This window comes from Salvelinus namaycush, chromosome 8 (genome assembly GCF_016432855.1).
Source record: "Salvelinus namaycush isolate Seneca chromosome 8, SaNama_1.0, whole genome shotgun sequence".
Classification (NCBI taxonomy): domain Eukaryota; kingdom Metazoa; phylum Chordata; class Actinopteri; order Salmoniformes; family Salmonidae; genus Salvelinus; species Salvelinus namaycush.
In genome coordinates, this window is record NC_052314.1 from 48,596,047 (window position 1) to 48,620,455 (window position 24,409).

The 24,409-nt window shown below is 45.0% G+C and overlaps 1 protein-coding gene across 1 annotated transcript; it reads right to left on the reverse strand.

The window, feature by feature from the left end:
• Positions 1–4,092: 4,092 nt before the first annotated feature.
• Positions 4,093–11,360, reverse strand: sparcl1 (SPARC-like 1). Its single transcript, XM_038998999.1, has 10 exons — positions 11,025–11,360; positions 8,779–9,105; positions 7,915–8,706; positions 7,505–7,616; positions 6,823–6,944; positions 6,082–6,202; positions 5,710–5,846; positions 5,201–5,349; positions 4,370–4,518; positions 4,093–4,121 (listed from the first exon to the last, which is right to left on the reverse strand). The coding sequence occupies exons 1-10, from the start codon at positions 11,358–11,360 to the stop codon at positions 4,093–4,095; spliced, it is 2,274 nt and encodes a 757-aa protein (XP_038854927.1).
• Positions 11,361–24,409: the final 13,049 nt, after the last annotated feature.

Consider the following 24,409-nt stretch of genomic DNA (forward strand, 5'->3'; position numbering starts at 1 on the left):
TATCTACAAAACATAAACATACAAGACATACTACTGATACAACAGTAATGAAATACCTGTATCAACATTGGAGCCTGGGGGCCTCCGATGCCATTTGCCTGTGGCAGAACTGCAAATAATGGTACAACCTGTAAAGATATGTTTAAACAGTCACACTGTAACACTGATTATTTTCAATGGATTCTCGTGATATCTCTAGGCTTCACATAAGTGTTAGAGAAGCAAAGTTGGACAAAGGAGACAAACCCTATTGACTAGTTGAGGAAGCTGTCCTTGTTGTAGTGGCACTCCATTGGCTGCTCCCGCCTGCCCTACAGGAAGTGCCCCACCTTGCTGAAGTGCACCAATGGGAACCAGCTGGGGCATGGCGGCCTGACCAAGTGCACCCGGTTGTTGAATAAGTAATGATCCACCAACTGGTATCACCTGTTTTGCCAATAATAATAGTTTGGACCAGGAGAAACAGTTTACATTAGAAATATGACATGTTAGAGAGGTAGCCCATAGTACAGACGCGCTGGTTCAAAAGTTACTTTTTAAAATGCCTGTACTGCAGCACCGGTGCATTGTCTATATGACTCTCAAATCAAATCAAATCTTCAAATCAAATCAAATTGTATTAGTTACATGTGCCAAATACAACAGGTGTAGACCTTACAGTGAAATGTTTACTTACGAGCCCCTAACCAACAATGCAGTTTCAATATATCAGAATAAGAAATAAAAGTAACAAGTAATTAAAGAGCAGCGGTAAAATAACAATAGCGAGACTATATACGGGGGGGTACTGGTACAGAGTCAGTGTGCGGGGGCACTGGTTAGTTGAGGTAATATGTACATGAAGGTAGAGTTATTAAAGTGACTATGCATAGATGATAACAACAGAGAGTGGCAGCGGTGTAAAAGGGGGGGGTAATGCAAAATGCAAATAGTCTGGGTAGCCATTTGTTAGGTGTTCAGGAGACTTATGGCTTGGGGGTAGAAGCTGTTTAGAAGCCTCTTGGACCGAGACTTGGCGCTCCAATACCGCTTGCCGTGCGTTAGCAGAGAGAACAGAGAGAACAGTCTATGACTAGGGTGGCTGGAGTCTTTGACAATTTTTAGGGCCTTCCTCTGACACCGCCTGATATAGATGTCCTGGATGGCAGGAAGCTTGGCCCCAGTGATGTACTGGGCCATTAGAACTACCCACTATCCGCCTTGCGTTCGGAGGTCGAGCAGTTGCCATACCAGGCAGTGATGCAACCAGTCAGGATGCTCTCGATGGTACAGCTGTATAACCTTTTGAGGATCTGAGGACCCATGCCAAATCTTTTCAGTCTCCTGAGGGGGAATAGGTTTTGTCATGCCCTCTTCATGACTGTCTTGGTGTGCTTGGACCATGTTAGTTTACTCTCTAGTAAGTTTGCTTCCTCTAACAAAAACCTATGTAATGAAATATAAAGGTGATGTTTCTGTGTTGCAGCGCATGGACACTTTTGAACCACCCACACTGTATACGTACCTGTGCCAGAAAGGGTTGCCCATTTAAGACAAGCCCATTCATAACCCCTGGTTTAACAGCGTTACCGACCATGCCTCCATTCACAACTCCTCCATTGCCACCACCAGCCTGGGAAGAGTAATGCACATTATCCTATTACTTTGCCCATAATGCCTTAACTTCTCTCACTGAGTCATACTGTCCACACTATTTCTTTATGCTGTATATGTATTGAGACATTGGTATGTATTATATTGTATGTATGTGTGTATAACATTATTGTAAAAGTGACTCTCTGCAATTGTAAAGAAGCTCAGAAAGTAAATGTATGTCAAGACGATTCTATCAACAATATCTTATTGTTAAGATGTTTAAGAAACACACAATACCTCGCCACTACCCGAAGACTGTCCTCCAGCTTCCACCTACACATGAAACCAGGAAAGCACACTGGACGCTATTAGACCTGGGTTTCAAATTCTTGAAAAAATATTTAAAATACTTTGTGCCTGTTTGAGCTTGCCTAGCGAAATTAAATTAGAAAAGTCCCAAAACTGGAAACCCTGAATCTGAAAGTGCCAAATCTGGCACTACTAGCAACCTCAAGGAAGCGCTCAAAGTATTTGAAAGGATTTCCAAGTATTTGAACCCAGGTCTGGACGCTGTAGTAGCTACAGTATTGAATAAATATTTAAATTTGTCTTACCAGGAGAGCCATTGTCTGAAAGACGATCCACAGCATACAAAACATGTTGCTCTGCATTACCATACAAAAAAGAAAGTCATCTCATATAACCGATAGGAGCAATAACCCAGTGTCATGAAGGTTCAATAAATACAAAATAAGTACATAAAATTGGATTAAATTGCGTGAAGGCTGTTCCATGAAAATGGTTAAGTTGTCACCTGTCATACCTCTGTAAAGGACGACAGTTTTTCAGCTCACAAAGACACTTCTGAAGATGACACGTTGTTTCTAGTTCCATTCTTATAAAGAGCCACTTCCTCCATGTCCACTGGTAACAGTCCAATCAGAATGCAGCTCTAAATGTTGATCTCAACATGCACAGTCATCCTCACCATCTTGACAGACCACACGATTGTGGCTTGCTGACCCAAAGAGGGCTTTAATCAAAATCACCTGCATTGCAAACCCAAACCATGAATCTGAACCATATTATCATATTACGATTAAGTCCTTATTATAAGCCTTTGTTGGATGAGTCAACTGTTTGCCTGTGGTGGCTGTGTAAAATAGATGCCTGTCATTATTTTCATGCAAACTAGAAGAGACAAAACGTCACTACTGACGTGAAAGTGACATCACCACCCACAACTGATTACAGTAACTTCTCAATTATGTCATTGCACAGTACAAATGATCATATAAGAATATAAAGAAGGTTTGAGTGTATTTCAGTGTAACCTAAATAATAAATGCTGGAGTGGTTTCTCTTCGTTGTACCAATTTTGTTATAGTGCATGAAATAACTTTATTGATGACAATTTCCCCCTGGGAATCAATAAAGTTACCTTCAATCCAATTGTGCATAAAGTAAAACATTCAAACAGGAATGTGATGAGATCCGATGAGGTCAAAATTACTTTTATTAGAAAGGTTAGTGAAGTAGCTATATCAGACAAGACATAAAAAACTGTTGCAGCATTCAACTCTTAGTAATTCTGTCAACATCACATGTTCTACTCCATTGCTGGCATTTCAATTTCTCAATTTATTTTGACAGTCAATTACAAATGGTTTTCATACAAAAAAAATATTGATATGCTCCCACTTAAATGTTTAAAATGAATACTGCAATATTTTGGTCAAAAAGTAAAGTGATCGGTCTCACCTGCAAAGTCCATTTCTGTTTTGTTGTCTGTCATCTACAAAAAAGCACTCGTAAACTTTCCCCCTCTTGGAATGTGTTCATAACACTGATATCATTGTTAATTGCTAAAAAAAAAAAAAATCTCATCACTTACTCTACTAATACCACTATCAGCTATACAGTATCTACATACAGTATCACAGAACATCCACATATTTATAGATCCAAATTTGTTTTATATTAGTCTGATTTAAAGACAACATGAACTATCCTCCTCTTACATCTACTCTACTTTGCAGTAGAATGGTAGAACCCACCTGATTATTCTGTTCACCATTTTGTTTTTCTGCATATAAATCTGGGCTTTCTCCAATAGATGGGAGTTTAGGACACGCCAAGAAATGACTGGTCAAATCAGAGTCCTCTCAGAAAACGCACCCCCAAAATCCTGTGCTTTTAATTACGTCGTCCTCTGATTGGTTGAAGGTGATCCCATCACTGACAACTTAGTTTTGAATGATGGTTCTCATTACAGACATAAGCTCAAACAGTTTCAATAAGGAGAAATGCCAGACTGATACGTGAAGTTAAATATAACGGTGAACACAGCGATTAGGCTGGTTCTACCAGGCTAACTTTACAGAACATCCCAAAAACATAGTTTAAATCAACGCAAGTCTCTCTTCTGCCAATTAAGGTATGTGGTTTTGCCATGATTGAAGGTGATCTTGTTGAATGATTATTAAAGCTGGTTGCTTGATGAGGTACTGATTGGACTCAGAAGAGCAGGTTGACATCCATGTCCTCTGCAGAGGGGGAAAATGGAAAATCACAAAAGATTACATCTTTACAAGAGTTTACAATGCAGGGTCATACTATCAAACATGTGTGAAAGCACATGACCATGGTCCTTCTGTAAGCTACAGTAACGCAGCATTCGTTCATTCACTCACATCTATCTACTACAACTATCACAGCGTTGGCAACATCATGTCAAGCCTCATTCTTTGGTCATTGAATTGCTTTCACTTTGTATAAGACTGCACACTCTTACCATCCTTGATGCCGAAGCAGTGGACCCACTCCCTGAAGGACACCTGTTTGTCTTTGTCTGCATCACACTCCTGGAAGAAGCGGGAGGTACAATGCTCCATGGGGACCAACGGGACCCTCAGGGGGGCCAGCTCAGAGTGGGACAGAAACCTGGATAGGAACACCAGTGTCATTTTCATAAGCCTATGCAATGGAAAACGTTTTGAAACATTTTGGAACAGAAAACTAAAATAAGCGTCTCCCATTCTTCAAGTAGAGCTTCCCTGTTTCACTCCATTTTATTCCATTGAGGGGGTTGAGTATGGGGAGTCTGACCCAAAACTAGAAACGATTCACACACAGTCTGAAGCTGTGCTTCCACTTTTGTTTCCCACTCTATGGGCCTTTAAGGTAAACTCAAATGTGAAAGGTTCCAGTTAAACTGATTCTTAATCACATATTAGATTCAGACCCACCATGTATCTGATTCACAAGTAATCTGAATCAGATTCACCAACATTACAATGAGAGCCGTAATCAGAATGTCATGTGAAGATGAACAGCTACAAGTGAAGCTATTCACTCTTGAATTAAAATCAAAGACATATAACAACACTTCTTCAATATTATTTCTGACTGTATCACTACTTGCTGATTTGACTGCAGGTATGACATCATCCATGATGTCTTACTGGCCTACTGCACTAGGCGTGTAACTTTTTACAGAAGCTCATACGCATTTCAATGAAAGCTTGGTGTAAGCAAGAGGCTCCGCAGGTTATTTTTCATGATTATGACAACAACAACAACAACAACAACAACAAAAAATAATCTTTCTCCTGGAGTACTGTACCTGTCAGAAGGGTGCTGGTCCATCTGAGCGAACTGCCAGTGCACGGGATAGATGTACATGTTGTAGTTCTTCTCGAAGTCCTGGGCCAGCAACTCAATGGGGTGGTCGCCGGCATGGAGGCGCCTCTCACTCTCGTGGATCTTTCTCACCTGGGAGATTATTTATGGTCACACATGAATAATAAAATTGGATTGGATTGAATATGAATATGTGCTAACAAGATCGCAATTTGAAAATCAATTGTAAGGCACTGGGGATTTTTGGGCTTTGAGATATACACTATTAATCACTAAGAATGCAGTTGGTTAAACTTCATAAAGCACCTTTATATGAATATGAATTATTTTGAAAATATAAATAATGGAACTATCAATGAACTACTTCTAACCCCTTTATAGATGGTATGTCTAATGTAAAGTGTTACCCTCATATTTTAAGCTTAAAGTTAAGGGTGTCCATACAAGGTTTCTTTTTGATCCATTTTAATTTTAAATAAGATATTTACTCACTCTGATGCGTTGCTTGGGGGTGAGGAAGCCAGGGGACATGGAGTCATGTTCATAGAGCTGCAGCAAGACGTTCTTCAGCCAGTCGCGCATACGCAGAGGAAACTGGACCAGTTCGCCATTCATACACGGTGCGATGACTAACAGAGAGAGCAAGGTAGTGGAAGAAAGAGAGAGAGAGAGTGAGAAAGAGAGGAGGGGGAGAGGCAAGGTAAGATGAGAGAATTAAATAGAGAGTGAGAAACAGACGAGAATGAGAAAGAAAACGAAAGGGAGAGGAAGAAATTGAAAAATAATTGTTATACTGTAGTTATTTCAGATTGGATACTGTATTGGTCAGAAACTGTAGACGTGGTCTGACTATAGCTGTCTTACATTTGCAGGGTCCAGTGTAGTCCAGGTGAAGTCTATGGCCTCTCTTGCTGCCTTCCAGGTTGCACTTAGTGGCAAAGAGCTCACAGGATGTGTCGTAGGTGACATTATTAGTTCCACATACCTGCATGAAAGATACATTACATCATGTGTTATGGATTTAACAAATGAAATGCTTCAGCCAAAGACATTGTAGTGATCCTGCTCTTGGTAAGAAACTAAGCATCACAGAGTTCCAATAGAGTTAACTCTATTGGGACGGAGGCTAGTGCACCTGTCTTGGGAACAGAGGCCTGCAGATACAATTCTAGCCAAAACCAACAGCTCGCCAACATTGTTAGAATATCATGTCAGGCTTGTACCTACCATTGCCAGATTCTTGGCATATTTCCTTCAAGTTTCCTCGAACTACAGATGTAGGATCAGAAAACCTATCCAAATCCTAACTTTTATAGCGGCATAGTTCTGTGGTACCGATCTTATCGATTTCTATTGCCCACAGTTCCTGTCCCTAATAGCAACTTTTCCCAAATGTGTTTAAAGGAATTCCTTTCATATTGTCTATTTTTATTGGACAGGATAGAAAGAAAGGAAGGAGTAGAGAGAGAAAGTGCTAGAGCAGTGGGTCAGATTCAACCCATGCTCACAGCAGTACATACTGTACAGTACATATGTTCCAGAGGCAACGATTTAGAACTCTGAACCTCCCCCCAGGCCACCCCAATGACCACTGTTCATACTCACATGATCATAGTCAGTGACACTCTGTGGGCAGTCAGAAGGCTCCTGACACACGCACATAGGCTTCTTCTCCTCGTTGAGTTTGCAGGTCTTTCCACGTTTACAACGGAAGTTCTCACAAGGGTCTAAAAGAGAGAAAAAAATTGCCTAAACCCACTCATGCCCTGTTCAGTGGAACATTGACGTGAAAACACTGTTGTTTCTTTTCTGCTAGATTCACTAAGTTATTGCATTTATACTTTGTTCATGTGTTATTCATGTTTTAATCAAGTCTTAATCGTGATTAACAAGTATGTACTTTCCAGTGGTTATAGATGTCAATGGAAACACCAGCACTACCACCACAGCCATTACCCCCTGCATTCCATTGCCATTTGAGTTTGTACAGTGCTCGAATTCAACATGAGCTCTCTCATTGAACCCTTAATCCAGCGGAGGCGAGGGGGGCTTTGTTTTGGTAGCGGCGGTGAATTGGAGTGGCACTATTCTTCTGGGAGTGTTAGTGAAAGGGCCCAGTCAGCAGATTCCGTGTGTGTGTGTGTGTGTGTGTGTGTGTGTGTGTGTGTGTGTGTGTGTGTGTGTGTGTGTGTGTGTGTGTGTGTGTGTGTGTGTGTGTGTGTGTGTGTGTGTGTGTGTGCACGTGCGCGCGCGTGTGCGTGCGTGCCTTGCTGAGATTGACAATTACCGGCAGCGGAGGCTTGGGGTCTGTATAAGCTGGCCGCCAAAGAGGGCCTGGCGCTGGGGTAGAGGTCCACTGTCGCCCTGATCTGGACCGGGTTCATTCCCACCAGAGGAGCCTGGGTAGGAAACAGAAGGTGAAATCACAATAGAGGTCAACAAACTACCCACAGATGTTAATAGATAAGATGTGGGCTGCATTTTAAATGACACCCTATTTCCTATACTGTATAGTACACTAATTTTGGGAAGCTCTGAGAATAGAGTAGATCCATCCATGGACCATCGGTTTAATTTCAAATAGGTCACTCACAGAAAAGGGCCTAGCTTTATATAGTGGTTACATGGTTCAATGTAGGTTGAAGTTTTAGGATGACATTGCATTATAGCTAATGGACGATATGTGATGAGTGTTACCCATTTCCCTGCTCTTCTCCGCTTGGGCTTGTAGACAGCATTGTCAGTGGTGCGGTAGTGCTCCTTCTCCCCCTCATCCCCCTGGTGGTCTGGGAATCCCTCTCCTGGCGGGGCCTCGTCCCTCTGTGGGGGGTGCTTCCTCACCCTCTGGTTCTTCCTCTGCTTCCTAGCTTTGCCTAGGGTGTGACTGGCGCTCTCGTTTATGTTCTTCTCCTCCTTCTCTTCTCCCCCTTCTACAGAAAGACGTGTCCCATCAAGATCCACACTGTTCTTTGTCTCTTGGAGTTCAGCGTCTGTGTCTCCGTCTTTTTTATTGTTCCCCTTTTCTTGGGAATCGTCCTTGGAACCTATCTCCTGGTCCTTGCTTCCCTCGGGGAGTTTGTACTGGCCGAGCACTTCCTGGCTCTCAGAGGCCTCGGCGTCTTGTATGTCCTGCTGGGACTCATAGTCATCAGTGGCAGTGGGGATTTCGTCTTCCTTGCTAACTTGTCCTTCTTTCTCCTCCACCTTTGCCTCCTCTTCCTTATTTAAGAGGAGCTGGGCGTCTTCGGCGAGGGGTTTCCCTTCCTCAAGCTCAGTTTCCAGGGGCTGTGTGTTGTCACTGTCGCCTGCGTAGTCAAGATCCTCTGGAATCTCCGGCTCGGTGTTGCTGTACGTCTCTTCGACTTCAGCCTCTTGCTTTACTCCTCCGTCCCCGAACACAGGTTCCTCCTCTTCCTCTCCCTTCTCCTCATCCTCAACTGACTCCTCCTCATCCGCCATCGCCTCCACCTTTTCTGCCTCTTTCTCTGCCTCCACATCCACCTCCTCCTCCACCTCTACCACCTCCTCATCCTCCTCCTCCTTTTCCAAGTCTCCCTCCGCTTCTTCTCCCTCCTCCTCTTCAGACTGTGTCTCCTCAGACTCAATCTTCCCCTCCTCCTCTTCTTCCTCCTCCTCCTCTTCCACCTCTTCTTCCTCTGACTCCCCCTGGAGGAGGTCCACCAGTGCCTTATCGCTCAGCAGGACAGGGGTGCTCCTCTCACCACTGTCAGACACCTCGAACACCCCTTCCTCATTGGAGGGACCCAGATTAGCATTAGCATTATCCTCGTAGCTCATGTCCTCGTCTTCCTGATCCTGACTGCTAGACTCGAAGGTCATGAAAGTCGGCAAGACCTCCCCCTCATTGGCCTCATCTGGAACAATGTCCTTTAGCAGGAAGGGAAGTGTAAAAAGTCAATACAACTAAAAATGAAAGGTTTCTGGAAAAACGTTTTGTAAATATAACAAAAGATATAGCCTCTGGACAAACTTTTGCCATAAATGAAATAATAATACAATAATGAAAGGTAAAGTTTCTTGAGAATCCTTGTCAATGTATTCTGTTTTTATAGAGATGTATTTAAAATACAGGAGTTGGATGCACTTTACCTTCTCTTTAGCTGTGTGTGAGGACTTGGATAAAGCTTGATGTTTGTCGTGAGGTTTGCCTTTGACCTTGGGAATAGCAAGGAATTATTGATAAAATATCATTAGACTTGTGGTTATTAATTTATTTTATTAAAAAGCTGTTTCAAAAAGCAAGAGTGGATTTATCAGTACTTACAGACACAGCAAATGCTGAGGCCAATAGGCAAAGGAACAGTAAACGGTTCTTCATACCTATAATGACATCAAATTAAATGGCATATATTATTTATTAGTATTTATAATTGAGTATAAAGTTTAAAGGACCAGTGCAGGCAAATGATTTTTTTTCCTTCGTTTTGTATCATATTGAATACCACGAGTGGGACCTTTTATTGCTCAATCTAATTTGAGATGATTTAATATTTTTCAATAGGCCTAACGGACACATGCTCAAACTTGTGCACTTTTAATAGACTGAAATTATCGAGATATCAAAGTGTCACCAACAAAAACTTAAACAGCAGGCCGGGCGATCATTTTTCACATGCAAATAGCCATTTTTCGGGAAGTGCTCAAGGCATGCCATTCCATGACAGAAGTATTTCTTTTAAAAAATATATTTTGAAGCAATGGGCCTTATCAGTCCTCCTTGACAACAAAAATATAAACAACAGAGTAGGCTAATAAGTCCTTAGTTTTGGGCTTATGTTCAGGTAAAACTATTTACCTAATCAATATTTCCAAGTCATATGCTTGAAGATAAAGGGTATTTAATCAACTGAAAATACTAGAAATCTGAGCCTAATCGTATTATTATCTGTATTGAAGTAGAAAGCAATGGGTTAGAAACATACCTAGCCCATAAAGTAAATTGCAACATACATTTATGGCCAGCTAAACTCTAACATTGACTGACCCTGCAATAGGGTGTCGTTCAATTGGTAATATTCCTTTGTGTCTTCTACTAATGCCTCTTAATAGGAAAGTAATCAGATTATGTTACTGAGTTTTGGTAATCCAAAAGTTACATTATTGATACACTTTTGGACAGGTAATTAGTAACTTTAATGGGTTACATTTAGAAAGTAACCTACCAAACCATGTCAGTTCAACACAACTATGGAAAATTGAAATCCCGCCCCAAGCCGGCCCCAATGGATACCAACTGAAATGGCCCATGGCAGACCACCCAGACCTCCACCCGCAAGGTAGTCTTGGTATTGTGCACACCTTCTCCTGTCCCAGCTGTAAGCACACTGTGGGCTACACTGGGAGCAGTGACATCCAAGCTATAAAAACTCACAAAAGTGTGTGGTGATGCCCAACTTGCCGCAGCGCAAATATCCCCTAGAGTCAATCCTTTAAATAATGCCCAAGACGCTGCCAGGCCCATGGTCGAATGGGCGCATACACCGCTAAGTAACCCTTATCATTTGCTGCTGTATGCCAGGGAGAAAACCTCCACAAGTCAGTAGGAGAGATGCTGCTTAGAGAGCGCCCTGCTACGAGCTGGATTAGCTAGACAGACAAAAAGCTGGTCACATAACCAGATATCTCGGGTCCACTCAAAGTGCATGCATAAAGCTAGTACTGGACACAGAGCATGAAACCTCTGTTGCTCTTCAGAAGCAAAAGGAGGAGGTGAAAGGGGAAAATAGCTCAAAGGCTAAAGACGCGTAGGTCATAACCATGAAGGCCGCATTAGGACACAACGTCACCTTAGAGTCGCCAGGGGTGAACTGAGTACAGGAACCATGTACGGATAAGGTGTGGAGGCTCGCAACACATTTAGCTGAGGCCAAAGCCATAAGCAGAGAGCTCTTGTAGGAGAGGATCTTCAGATCCACCAACTCCAGAGGCTCAAAGGGGGCACAAGCCTCCAAAACCAGAGCTAAATCCCATGTGGGCGCAGTAGGTACAGCAGGGTCCAAGACCACTGGTGCGCAATAGTTCCCAACGGGGCACTCAGGTCCCTCAGCGAGAAGAACCAACAACACTGCGAGTTTTCTTGCGATGCGTAAAGATCTAGGTCGGCCCTGCCTAACCTCTCCCATATCTGGGCAACCACCCAGGGGTGTAACTTCCACTAAACAGCCCAACCAACATTGGAGGAGGCGCCTGAACCCTCAGAAGCTCCAGGTAATTGATATGTCGGGTACTCTGCCCCACCGTCCATACCTCCAAATCGAGTAGCCATCGCACAGCGCGCCCCACACTTGGGGGGACACGTCTGTCATGACCAACAGAATAACACCTGTCCCATGAGCACCCCTTGCGACAGTACCGGAGGGTCTCACCACTGGGCCAGTGCCAGCAGGCCTGTCGGGGACCTTGATGCATCCAAGAGAGTGGCTACCACCCAGCGCTGGAAAGGCAACATCAATGATAATCCCAGGGCCCTGCATTCAAGACCAAAATTTGTTCAAGAAAATTGTGATGAATAAAAAAAATATACCAGTTTCATTTAAGGACCAGAAAATTGGCAGCTGTGCCATACATATTGCAAAATAAACTCAGCAAAAAAGAAACATCTTCTGACTGTATACTAAATAAAAAGTAACAGTCAGTATCTGGTGTGGCCACCAGCTGCATTAAGTACTGCAGTGCATCTCCTCCTCATGGACTGCACCAGATTTGTAAACTCTTGCTGTGAGATGTTACCCCACTCTTCCACCAAGGTACCTGCAAGTTCCCGGACATTTCTGGGGGGAATGGCCCTAGTCCTCACCCTCCGATCCAACAGGTCCCAGACGTGCTCAATTGGATTGAGATCTGGGATCTTCGCTGGCCGTGGCAGAACACTGACGTTCCTGTCTTTCAGGAAATCACGCACAGAAAGAGCAGTATGGCTGTTGGCATTGTCATGCTGGAGGGTCATGTCAGGATGAGCCTGCAGGAAGGGTACCACATGAGGGAGGAGGATGTCTTCCCTGTAACGGCACAGCATTGAGATTGCAGGCAGAGACAACAAGCTCAATCCAATGATGCTGTGACACACCGCCCCAGACTATGATGGACCCTCCACCTCCAAATCGATCGCGCTCCACAGTACATGCCTCGGTGTAATGCTCATTCCTTTGACGATAAACACAAATCCGACCATCACCCCTGATGATCCAAAACCGTGACTCGTCAGTGAAGAGCACGTTTTGCCAGTTCTGTCTGGTCCAGCGACGGTGGGTTTGTGCCCATAAGCAACGTTGTTGTCGGTGATGTCTGGTGAGGACCTGCCTTACAACAGGCCTACAAGCCCTCAGTCCAGCCTCTCTCAGCCTATTGCGGACAGTCTGTGCACTGATGGAGGGATTGTGCATTCCTGGTGTAACTAGGGCAGTTGTTGTTGCCATCCTGTACCTGTCCTGCAGGTGTGATGTTTGGATGTACCAATCCTGTGCAGGTGTTGTTACACCTGCGAAGACGATCAGTTGTCCATCCTGTCTCCCTGTAGCGCTGTCTTAGACTTATCACAGTACGGACATTGCAATTTATTGCCCTGGCCACATCTGCAGTCCTCATGCCTCCTTGCAGCATGCCTAAGGCACGTTCACACAGATGAGCAGGGACCCTCGGCATCTTTCTTTTGAAAAAGGGACGTTTCTTTTTTTGCTGAGTTTAGTTGGGAAGAGATTTTCGATGTACCGATTCCATGGCACGTGGTTTATGAACTGACACGCAAAACGATGCCGGATTCAAAACGTAATTTTTTTTAATTTAAATTATTATACAAAATTCTTGCAACCAAAATCATGTTATATACAGTATATGGGGGATACAACCTTCCCAGCTCTGCAGATTTTGCTGCGAAGAGACAGAGTCATTAGATCATTTTGGTACTGTCCATATGTAGCTTGTTTTTGGTCACAGGTCCAGGAATGGCTGAAGAATTGCAACATTTACCTGCAGCTAACGCTGTAGATAGCAATGCTGGGTGATTTGAAAAGTCATAGCCAATTGATCAATCATATAATAATACTTTTAGCAAAAAGGTTTATATTTAATTTACAATCTGTAGAAACTATGAGAATAGAAAGGTTCAGAACGTTTGTAAAGCATCACAGCACAGTTGAAAACTATTTGGCAAAAATAAATCCAATATTGATGCTGTTAAGAGATAAATGGGAGGAATGGAGGTGAAGGTTGGGACTAATAACAACAATATAAAATGTTAAAATATACTGTGTCTGTAAAATGTGTATCGATTCAGAACTTTTATGAAACAGCACAGTTAAAAATATATGACAAATAGAAATCAAACTGGATGGACATCAGAAAAAGATGAGAGAAGTTGAGGGTAGAGGAAGGACAGGACTAAAAACAAACAAACTATAGCTATTGTAAAACAGATTGTGTCCGTAGAATGTATATAGTGTGTATAAGTTGCAAGTAGAAGCCTACGTGTTGTTGTTCATTAGTTTACTCCAATTAGGGGAGGGGTGGTAGGGTTAGTGGAAAATAATAAAGGAAAATGTATTTTTAAAAGATATGTATATATATATATATATACATATGTGTGTGTGTGTATTTATATTTATGTATGTAAAGTACCAGTCAAAAGTTTGGACACCAAGGATCTTTCTTTATTTTTACTATGTTCTACATTGTAGAGTAATAGTGAAGACATCAAAACTATGAAATAACACATGGAATCATGTAGTAACCAAAAACATGTTAAACAAATATATTTTATATTTGAGATTCTTCAAAGTAGCTACCCTTTGCCTTGATGACAGCTTTACACACTCTTTACACACACTCACGATCAGCTCCTTTGTTTTGTCGACGTTGAGTGAGCAGTTATTTTCCTGACACCACACTCCCAAGGCCTTCAACTCCTCTCTGTAGGCTGTCTCGTCATTGTTGGTAATCAGGCCTATTCCTGTTATGTTGTCTGCAAACTTGATGATTGAGTTGGTGGCGTGTGTGGCCACGCAGTCATGGGTGAACAGGGAGTACAGCAGGGGGCTGAGCACACACCCTTTTGGGTGGTGTTTAGGATCAGCGAAGTGGAGGTGTTGTTTCCTACCTTCACCAGCTGGGGGCAACCCGTCAGGAAGTCCAGGACCTAGTTGTACAGGGCGGGGTTCAGACCCAGAGCCCCGAGCTTAATGATGAGCTTGGAGGGTACTATGGTGTTGAATAGTGAGCTATAGTCAATGAACAGCATTCGTACATAAGTATTCCTCTTGTCCAGATGGGATAGGGGAGTGTGCAGTGTGATGGCGATTGCATCGTCTGTGGATCTATTGGGGCGGTAAGCAAATTGGAGTGGGTCTAGGGTGTCAGGTAAAGTAGAGGTGATACGATCCTTAATTAGCCTCTCAAAGCACATCATGATGACAGAAGTGATTGTGACCGGGCGATAGTCATTAAGTTCAGTTACCTTTGCTTTCTTGGGTACAGGAACAATGGTGGACATCTTGAAGCGAGTGGGGACAGCAGACTGGGATAGGGAGAGATTGAATATGTCCGTAAATGCTCTGAGGACGTGGCTAGGGATGCTGTCTGGGACTGCAGCCTTGCGAGGGTTAACACGCTTAAATGTCTTACTCACATCGACCACAGAGAAGGAGAGCCCACAGTCCTTGGTAGCGGACCGCGTCAGTGGCACTGTGTTATCCTCAAAGCAGGCGAGGAAGGTGTTTAGTTTGTCTGGAAGCAAGACGCCGGCTTTAATAGTCACAGTGGGTACAACATCTCCTATATACTTCCTGATAAACTCAGTCATCGTATCTGTGTATTCATCAATGTTATTCTCAGAGGCTACCCGGAACATATCCCAGTCTGTGTGATCAAAACAATCTTGAAGCTTGGAATCTGATTGGTCAGAACAGCATTGAATAGTCCTTAGCACGGGTACTTATTTTTTGAGTTTATGCCTATAGGAAGGGAAGAGCAAAATGGAGTCGTGATTTGCCGAAGGGAGGGCAGGGGAGGGTCTTGTAGGCATTTCTGTCACGCCCTGGCCTTTGTTATCTTTGTTTTCTGTAATAGTTTGGTTAGGTCAGGGTGTGACAGGGGGGATGTTTGTGTGTTTTTGTCTCGTCTTGGGTGGTTGTATGGTATAGGGGGTTTAGGTAGAGTAGATGGGTTTGTGTTTGAGTGTAGGTGTCTAGGTATGTCTATGGTTGCCTGAATGGTTCTCAATCAGAGACAGCTGTCATTCATTGTCTCTGATTGGGAGCCATATTTAAGGCAGCCATAGGCAGAGGCTTTTGTGGGTAGTTGTCTATGTCTATGTTGCATGTTAGCACTTAGTCTTTTATAGCTTCACGGTCGTCTGTTTGTTGTTTTGTTTTCGTTCGTTTTCGTCTTCCAATAAAAGAAGATGTATTTTTCACACGCTGCGCCTTGGTCTCCTCACTACGACGATCGTGACAGAACTACCCACCACAAAAGGACCAAGCAGCGTGTCAAGCAGCAGCAGGAACAACATACACAGGATTCCTGGACATGGGAGGAAATTTTGGAGGGAAAAGGACACTGGGCTCACATTGGAGAATATCGCCGCTCTCGGGAAGAGATGGAGGCAGCTAAAGCCCAGGAGCGGTGGTATGAGGAGGCAGCACGGAGGCGTGGCTGGAAGCCCCTGAAGAAACCCCAAAAATTTCTTGGGGGGGGGGGGGCTAAAGGATAGTGTGGCGAAGTCAGGTAGGAGACCTGCGCCCACTTCCCATGCTTACCGTGGAGAGCGGGAGTACGGGCAGACACCGTGTTATGCGGCAGAGCGCATGGTGTCTCCTGTATGTGTGCATAGCCCGGTGCGGTACATACCAGCTCCTCGTATCGGCCGGGCTAGATTGAGTATTGAGCCGGATGTCATGAAGCCGGCCCAACGCATCTGGCCTCCAGTGCGTCTCCTCGGACCGGCATACATGGCACCAGCCTTACGCATGGTGTCCCCGGTTCGCCTACACAGCCCAGTGCGGGTTATTCCACCTCCCCGCATTGGTCGGGCTACGGGGAGCATACAACCAGGTAAGGTTGGGCAGGCTCAGTGCTCAAGGGAGCCAGTACGCCTGCACGGTCCGGTATTTCCGGCGCCACCTCCCAGCCCCAGCCCAGTACCACCAGTGCCTACACCACGCACCAGGCTTCCTGTGCGTCTCCAGAGCCCTGTTCCTCCTCCACGCACTAGCCCTGTGGTGCCTGTCTCCAGCCCATTACCACCAGTGCCTACACCACGCACCAAGCCTCCTGTGTGTCTCCAGAGTCCTGTGCATCCTGTTGCTGCTCCCCACACTAGCCTGAAGGTGCGTGTCCTTAGCCCGGTACCTCCAGTTCCGGTACCACGCACCAGGCCTACAGTGCGCCTCAGCCGGCCAGAGTCTGCCGTCTGCCCAGCGGCGCCTGAACTGCCCGTCTGCCCAACGCCGTCTGAGCTGTCCGTCTGCCAAGCGCCGCCTGCGCTGCCCGTCTGTACTGAGCCTTCAAAGCCGCCCGTCTGTCCTGAGCCTTCAAAGCCGCCCGTCTGTCCTGAGCCTTCAAAGCCGCCCGTCTGTCCTGAGCCTTCAAAGCCGCCCGTCTGTCCTGAGCCTTCAAAGCCGCCCGTCTGTCCTGAGCCTTCAAAGCCGCCCGTCTGTCCTGAGCCTTCAGAGCCGCCCGTCTGTCCTGAGCCTTCAGAGCCGTCCGCCAGACAGGAGCCGCTAGAGCCTTCCGCCAGACAGGAGCCGCCAGAGCCTTCCGCCAGACAGGAGCCGCCAGAGCCTTCCGCCAGACAGGAGCCGCCAGAGCCTTCCGCCAGACAGGAGCCGCCAGAGCCTTCCGCCAGACAGGAGCCGCCAGAGCCTTCCGCCAGACAGGAGCCGCCAGAGCCTTCCGCCAGACAGGAGCCGCCAGAGCCGTCATCCAGCCATGACCAGCCAGAGCCGTCATCCAGCCATGACCAGCCAGAGCCGTCAGCCAGCCATGACCAGCCAGAGCCGTCAGCCAGCCATGACCAGCCAGAGCCGTCATCCAGCCATGACCAGCCAGAGCCGTCAGCCAGCCATGACCAGCCAGAGCCGTCAGCCAGCCATGACCAGCCAGAGCCGCCAGTCAGCCATGACCTGCCAGAGCCGCCAGGATCTGCCAGAGCCGCCAGTCAGCCAGGATCTGCCAGAGCCGCCAGTCAGCCAGGATCTGCCAGAGCCGCCAGTCAGCCAGGATCTACCAGAGCCACCAAAGCGGGTATTGACAATGGTGGAGTGGGGGCCACGTCCCGCACCCGAGCCGCCGCCATAATAAGGCCCACCCCAGACCCTCCCCTTCTGTGTCAGGTTTTGCGGCCGGAGTCCGCACCTTTGGGGGGGGGGGGTACTGTCACGCCCTGGCCTTTGTTATCTTTGTTTTCTGTAATAGTTTGGTTAGGTCAGGGTGTGACAGGGGGGATGTTTGTGTGTTTTTGTCTCGTCTTGGGTGGTTGTATGGTATAGGGGGTTTAGGTAGAGTAGATGGGTTTGTGTTTGAGTGTAGGTGTCTAGGTATGTCTATGGTTGCCTGAATGGTTCTCAATCAGAGACAGCTGTCATTCATTGTCTCTGATTGGGAGCCATATTTAAGGCAGCCATAGGCAGTAGGCTTTTGTGGGTAGTTGTCTATGTCTATGTTGCATGTTAGCACTTAGTCTTTTATAGCTTCACGGTCGTCTGTTTGTTGTTTTGTTTTCGTCTTCCAATAAAAGAAGATGTATTTTTCACACGCTGCGCCTTGGTCTCCTCACTACGACGATCGTGACAATTTCAAAGCTGAGTAGCAGTGGTCTAATGTTTTCTCAGAGCGAGTGCTACAGTCAATGTGTTGGTAGAACTTCAGTAGCGTTTTCCACAAATTTGCTTTGTTAAAATCCGCAGCTACAATAAATGTGGCCACATGATATGTGGTTTCCAGTTTGCATAAAGTCCAGTACAGTTCTTTGAGTGCCGTCGTGGTATTGGCTTGAGGGGGAATATACATGGCTGTGATTATAACCGGAGAGAATACTCTTGGGAATAATACGGTCGGCATTTTATTTTAAGGTATTCTAGCTCGGGTGAACAAAAGGCCTGTATGTTATCACAATCACACCATGAGTGGTTAATCATGAAACATACACCCCCTCCTTTCTTCTTCCCGGAGAGTTCTTTATTCCTGTCTGCGCAATATACTGAGAACCCAGCTGGCTGTATGGACAAAGACAGTAGAGAGAGAGAGAGAGAGAGAGAGAGATGTTTCTGTGAAACAGAGTATGTTACAATCCCTGATGTCTCTAGGGAAGGAGATTCTCGCCCTGAGCTCGTCTACTTTATTTTCCAGAGACTGAACATTAGCGAGGAATATACTCGAAAGCGGTGGATGGTGTGCACGCATCCTGAGTCGGACTAGAAGTCCACTCCGAATATCTCTTCTCTGTTAGCTGTGTTTTGGATCAGCCTCTGGAATCAGTTAAATTGCCCTGAGGGGTACGAACAAAGGATCCAATTCGGGAAAGTCGTATTCCCGGTTGTAATACTGGTGAGTTACTGGTGGTTTACTTCTTTAGTTTTTTCCGGCTGAATGTAATAACACAAAAAATGTCCTGGGCTAATAATGTAAGAAATAACACACACAAAAAACGAAATACCGCAAAGTTGCTTAGGAGCTAGAAGCAGAGCTTCCCGCTCTGTCGGCGTCATCTTGCAGCCTGTATCCTGACGTCACTGTTCACATGATCCAGGGCAACACTGCGCATGCGCGACATTGGTCGGAGCAGGCAGTGAGTCTCCCGTAAAATGCCATCTGAGGGGGCATTAATGCCCTCTCGTGGACTGGGATAGACTGGTTCTTTATTATTTCCACCACTCTCGACAGCCGCTTAGCCAGGAGGGCTCCGCCTGACTCCTTTCGGGAAGGTTCGCCACCGTCAGCCCCAAAGGGGAAAAGCACGCAGTGCCTCTTTCTGCTTATTTTTTGCCTAAAATCGGGACGAACAACCCCGTAGGAGAAATCTGCTCATCAAAGTACATCTATCTGTCCCTCTCTGGCACCTCCAAGAGAGTCAGCTAAAGGTGACACTTTTCCACCACAGTAGCTCCAATACGTTTCCTGAGTGGCAGAACGGTGCACCGGGACATGGGCAGAATGAAATCTGCACAAGAGCTCTGTGTGGGGCTACCTGGCAGTCAAAGCTGCATCCAACTCCGACAGCAGCTCGATCTGGTAGAACTGCATCATAGTTACGGACGAAAGGGAATGTGGCTTGGACCAGGTTGCCGTTACTTCCTTGCTAAAAGAGGCAGGTGGTGCTTGACTGCAGCAATCACAGGGGGCAGGTACAGATTTCTTCTGTGGTGGAGGAAGGTCACTTCTGCGAGGGAGGTCAATCACTAGCGTGAGGAGGTGGCTGCCCCTGAATGAAGTCCTCCTCATCAACCAAGAACCCTGCTGAGCCCGCCAGAGTTAACATGTCGTCATCTGAACCTTGGCCCAGTGAGTCACTATGGGAGACCGAATCAGCCCTGCTGGGAGGCTAGTTCTGCTCTGACCACAGCCCCAAATCCCTCCCACGTCCTGCAACTTGGCAGGTACCGGCATCCAGCACAGGAAGGTCGCCAATGTTAACCCCGACCTTTCTCAAGAATGCTACATGTCTATCCAAGGAGGTTGCATGCAGCTGCTAGCAATGAGCACATGAACTGATTCGAGTGAAGTCCTCCTGAGAGTGTTCCAAGCCGAACAGAAATCGTGAGTATTTTTGGGAGAAATGGTATAACCGCATGACTGGAGGCATGGTCGCAAACCCGAGCCCGGCTTTGCCTTCATCGTCTCTGTCCAATTTTTTGCCATCTTACTCATTGCTAAAGCAAACCGAAGAATAACAAAAAAAAATGTGACAATAAAACTCTGAGAAAAAATCATGAAGGGACAGTTTAGATGGCACAAAGTCAGATAGTTTCATGTTCCAATATAATTTTTTTGTAGAAGCGTGAATTGTTCTTGCTCACATCGAGGTGAAGAGTGAAATAATTTAAGGAATGAATTCGAGCCACAGGGTTATCACCTGTGGAAGGGGGGGCTTTCAGAAAGGCACGGGTTTCCTTAGCCTTGTCAGGCGTGATTTTAGTTCTTCAATCGAAGTCGCAAAAGTGAGTTGTGTTGTACCGAGAGTATCGACTGAAAGGGAACCCTTCCACTCAGACCACTCCCAAACATTCCTAGCAAAATTCTTGCTTGAGATATCGTTTTTTGCTTCTTTGTTTTGATAGTGAGATAAAAACAGCTGTTTTGGGCATTTAAAGCAGCAAAGTGTGATTAGTACATACATTTTTGTACTTTTATATTATTGTTATATACCCATTGATTCTTGAAGAATATAAAGTTATTAATGCCTTGTTTAATTGTCGTACCCCATCAGAACCTAAAATATTGCAGTCCTTGCATCCATAGCTCTGTCTATCTACCAGCCCCATCCCTCAGCTGTTTAAAAAATCAGTGGCAGGGTAAACGCTTTGTTATTGTTTGAACTGCAGACTGCCACTTTAATTATGGGTATAAATGGGCCATTCAAATTATTTTATCATACTGTATATCAAAGACAGACATGAGGTTTGTCTACCTTGGTCTCTGATAAGGGCAATGACAAATCCCTTATTATGCAATCGTTCAAAACCAATGGACAAACCATTTCCTCCAACTTTAGAACATTTAAATCTTGAGACCCTTTTGGGCTCCCGAGTGGTGCAGCGGTCTAAGTCACTACATCTCAGTGCTAGAGGTGTCACTACAGCCCCTGGTTCAATTCCAGGCTGTTTCACCACCGGACGTCCCATATGGTGGTGCGCAATTGGCCCAGCGTTCTCTGGATTTGGCTGGTGTAGGCCGTCATTGTAAATAAGAATTTGTTCTTAAATGACTTGCCTAGTTAAATAAAGCAAAAAAAATAAAAAATAAACACCCTCCCTCTCAGTTACCATAGTGTGAAACTCTCCCTTCAGAGATGCACCCCTCTCTCAAAATGTCACATTGAGAGTTCAGTGGACGCTAAAGCAAACATCAGAAGCTACTAGACAGGAAAGAGAGTCGACTAAGTCCACAAACTTTTTGTCCCTGGGTTTGGAGACAATGCAGGGGGGTGGGGGGGAGATATTGCATGCCAAAAATGATAAATCACTTGGAAGAGATTGAAACAGGATGATTCTGTTTTAGCCTAATGGTATAAATATCACGTGAATGTTGTCTTTGTCGGTTTTACTAGCTACATAAATTAATGGGATTACTCTTTGGTCAAACTTTGTAGAGTTTTTAAAGTATGAACAAAATTGTTTTTTTTACCCAGTAATTTCATGAAATGCTCTCTAAAGCATGCACGCTAATGTCAAATCTGAGTCATAGACATCTAAAAAGTCCATAACATCTAAAACAATCCTGCAGTAGCACCCTATGTAACATAATGGGGCCAAAAAATACACATCTGAGCAGATTGATTTAGCAGTAAACAAAACACAAAATCACTCTTCTCATATATATCCACCACATCACCAGTATCAATTTTCTCAATAAGACAATAAATACATTTAGAGGAATTTGATTTTGTGACAACAAAATGCGTCTTCAAGGAATTTAAAATTATAATTTCAAGTGGATGTAGCTGAGAGAGAAGAAGTAAAAGTTGTTACCTGATGTTGACAGCTGCAAGGAGAGGTTTGAGACTGGGTCACACAGACGCAAACCTCACATACACACACAATGTACTATCTCACCCAAGAAAGTGCACACACTGTCTCTCGCACACTGACGCTTCGTCCAGCAACACACACACCATACCTCTCAGGGTCTTTTGTGCCTTCTGTGTCAAGGGAAACAGTGGACAGTGGACAGTGGACTACAGCAGAGGTGACAGTCAACTGAGTATAGCCAAGCAGGGAAGCGAGAGAGAGAGCCTATTCAATCAAACCCGTATTGCGGAAGTTTACGCACTAGCTCTTATTTCCTATGGTCAACTAAAATCACCCAAAATGGTTTACAATCACAAGGATGGATGATACACTGATGCGTGAGGCCGGTGGCACCTTAAAAAGGGGAGGATGGGCTCATAGTAATGTCTGGAACAGAGTCAATGGAATGGTATTGGACACATCAAACAGATGGTTGCCATGTGTTTGATACACTACATGACCAAATGTATGTGGACACCTGCTCGTCAAACATCTCATTCCAAAATAATGGAGTAGGTCCCTCGTTTTCTGCTATAACAGCCTCCACTCTTCTGGGAAGGCTTTCCACTAGATGTTGGAACATTGCTGCAGGGACTGGCTTCCATTCAGCCACAAGATCATTAGTGAGGTCGGGAACTGAGGTTGAGCTATTAGGCCTGGCTCGCAGTCGGCATTCGAATGAATCACAAAGGTGTTCGATGGAATCGTCTAGAATGTCACTGAATACTGTAGCGTTAAGATTTCCCTTCAATGGAACCAACGGACCTCGGGCAAACAATGAAAAACAGCCCCAGACCATTATTCCTCCTTCACTAAACTTTACAGGGTACTATGTATTGGGGCAGGTAGCATACTCCTGGCATCCGCCAAATCCAGATTCTTCGGTCGGACTGCCAGATGGTGAAGTGAGATTCATCACTCATCACTGGTTTCCACTGCTTCAGAGTCCAATGGCATTGTGCATGGTGATCTTAGGCTTGTGTGCGGCTGCTCAGACATGGAAACCCATTTCATGAAGCTCTCGACAAACAGTTATTTTGCTGATGTTGCTTCCAGGGGTGTTTGGAACTCAATAATGAGTGTTGAAACCTAGGACAGACAATTTTTACGTGCTACGTGCTTCAGCACCCTGCGTTCCGGCTCTGTGAGCTTGTGGCCTACCACTTTGCGGCTGAGCTGTTGTTGCTCCTTAGAGGTTTCCACTTCACTAACAGCACTTACATTTGACCGTGGCAGCTCTAGCAGGGCAGAAATTTGACGAACTGACTTGTTGGAAAGGTAGCATTCTGATGGTGCCACGTTGAAAGTCACTGAGCTCTTCAGTAAGGCAATTCTACTGCCAATGTTTGTCTATGGAGATTGCATGGCTGTGTGCTCGACTTTATAACCTGTCAGCAATGGATGTGGCTGAAATAGCCGAATCCACTCATTTGAAAGGGGGGCCACATACTTTGCTATACATAGTGTACCATTCCATTCCAGTTATTATTATGAGTCATCCTTCCCTCAGCAGCTTCCTGTGGGGTGAACATACATAAGCATTGTGTTATGTAGTAGGTGGGTAAGAGGGGTAGGCCACAGTCAGGGCCAGATTAATGCAGGGGTTTACCGGGAATGAAGCCCCTCTGCCCAGGAGACAGCAAAATATATATGTATATATATACAGTATACAGTTGAAGTCGGAAGTCGGAAGTCGGAAGTTTACATACACTTAGGTTGTAGTCATTAAAACTCGTTTTTCAACCACTCCACAAATTTCTTGTTAAACTATAGTTTTGGCAAGTCGGTTAGGACATCTACTTTGTGCATGACACAAGTAATTCTTCCAACAATTGTGTACAGACAGATTATTTCACTTAAAACTCACTTTATCACAATTCCAGTGGGTCAGAAGTTTACATACACGAAGTTGACTGTGCCTTTAAACAGCTTGGAGAATACCAGAAAATTATGTCATGGCTTTAGAAGCTTCTGATATGCTAATTGACATAATTTGAGTCAATTGGAGGTATACCTGTGGATGTATTTCAAGGCCTACCTTCAAACTCAGTGCCTCTTTGCTTGACATCATGGGAAAATCAAAAGAAATCCGCCAAGACCTCAGAAAAAACATTGTAGACCTCCACAGGTCTGGTTCATCCTTGGGAGCATTTTCGAAACGCCTGAAGGTACCACGTTCATCTGTACAAACAATAGTATGCAAGTATAAACACCATGGGACCACACAGCCATCATACCGCTCAGGAAGGAGACGCGTTCGTCTCCTAGAGATGAACGTACTTTGGTGCAAAAGGTGCAAATCAATCCCAGAACAATAGCAAAGGACCTTGTGAAGATGCTGGAGGAAACAGGTCAAAATGATATATATCCACAGTAAAACGAGTCCTATATCAACATAACCTGAAGAAGCCACTGTTCCAAAACCTCCATAAAAAAGACAGACTATGGTTTTCAAC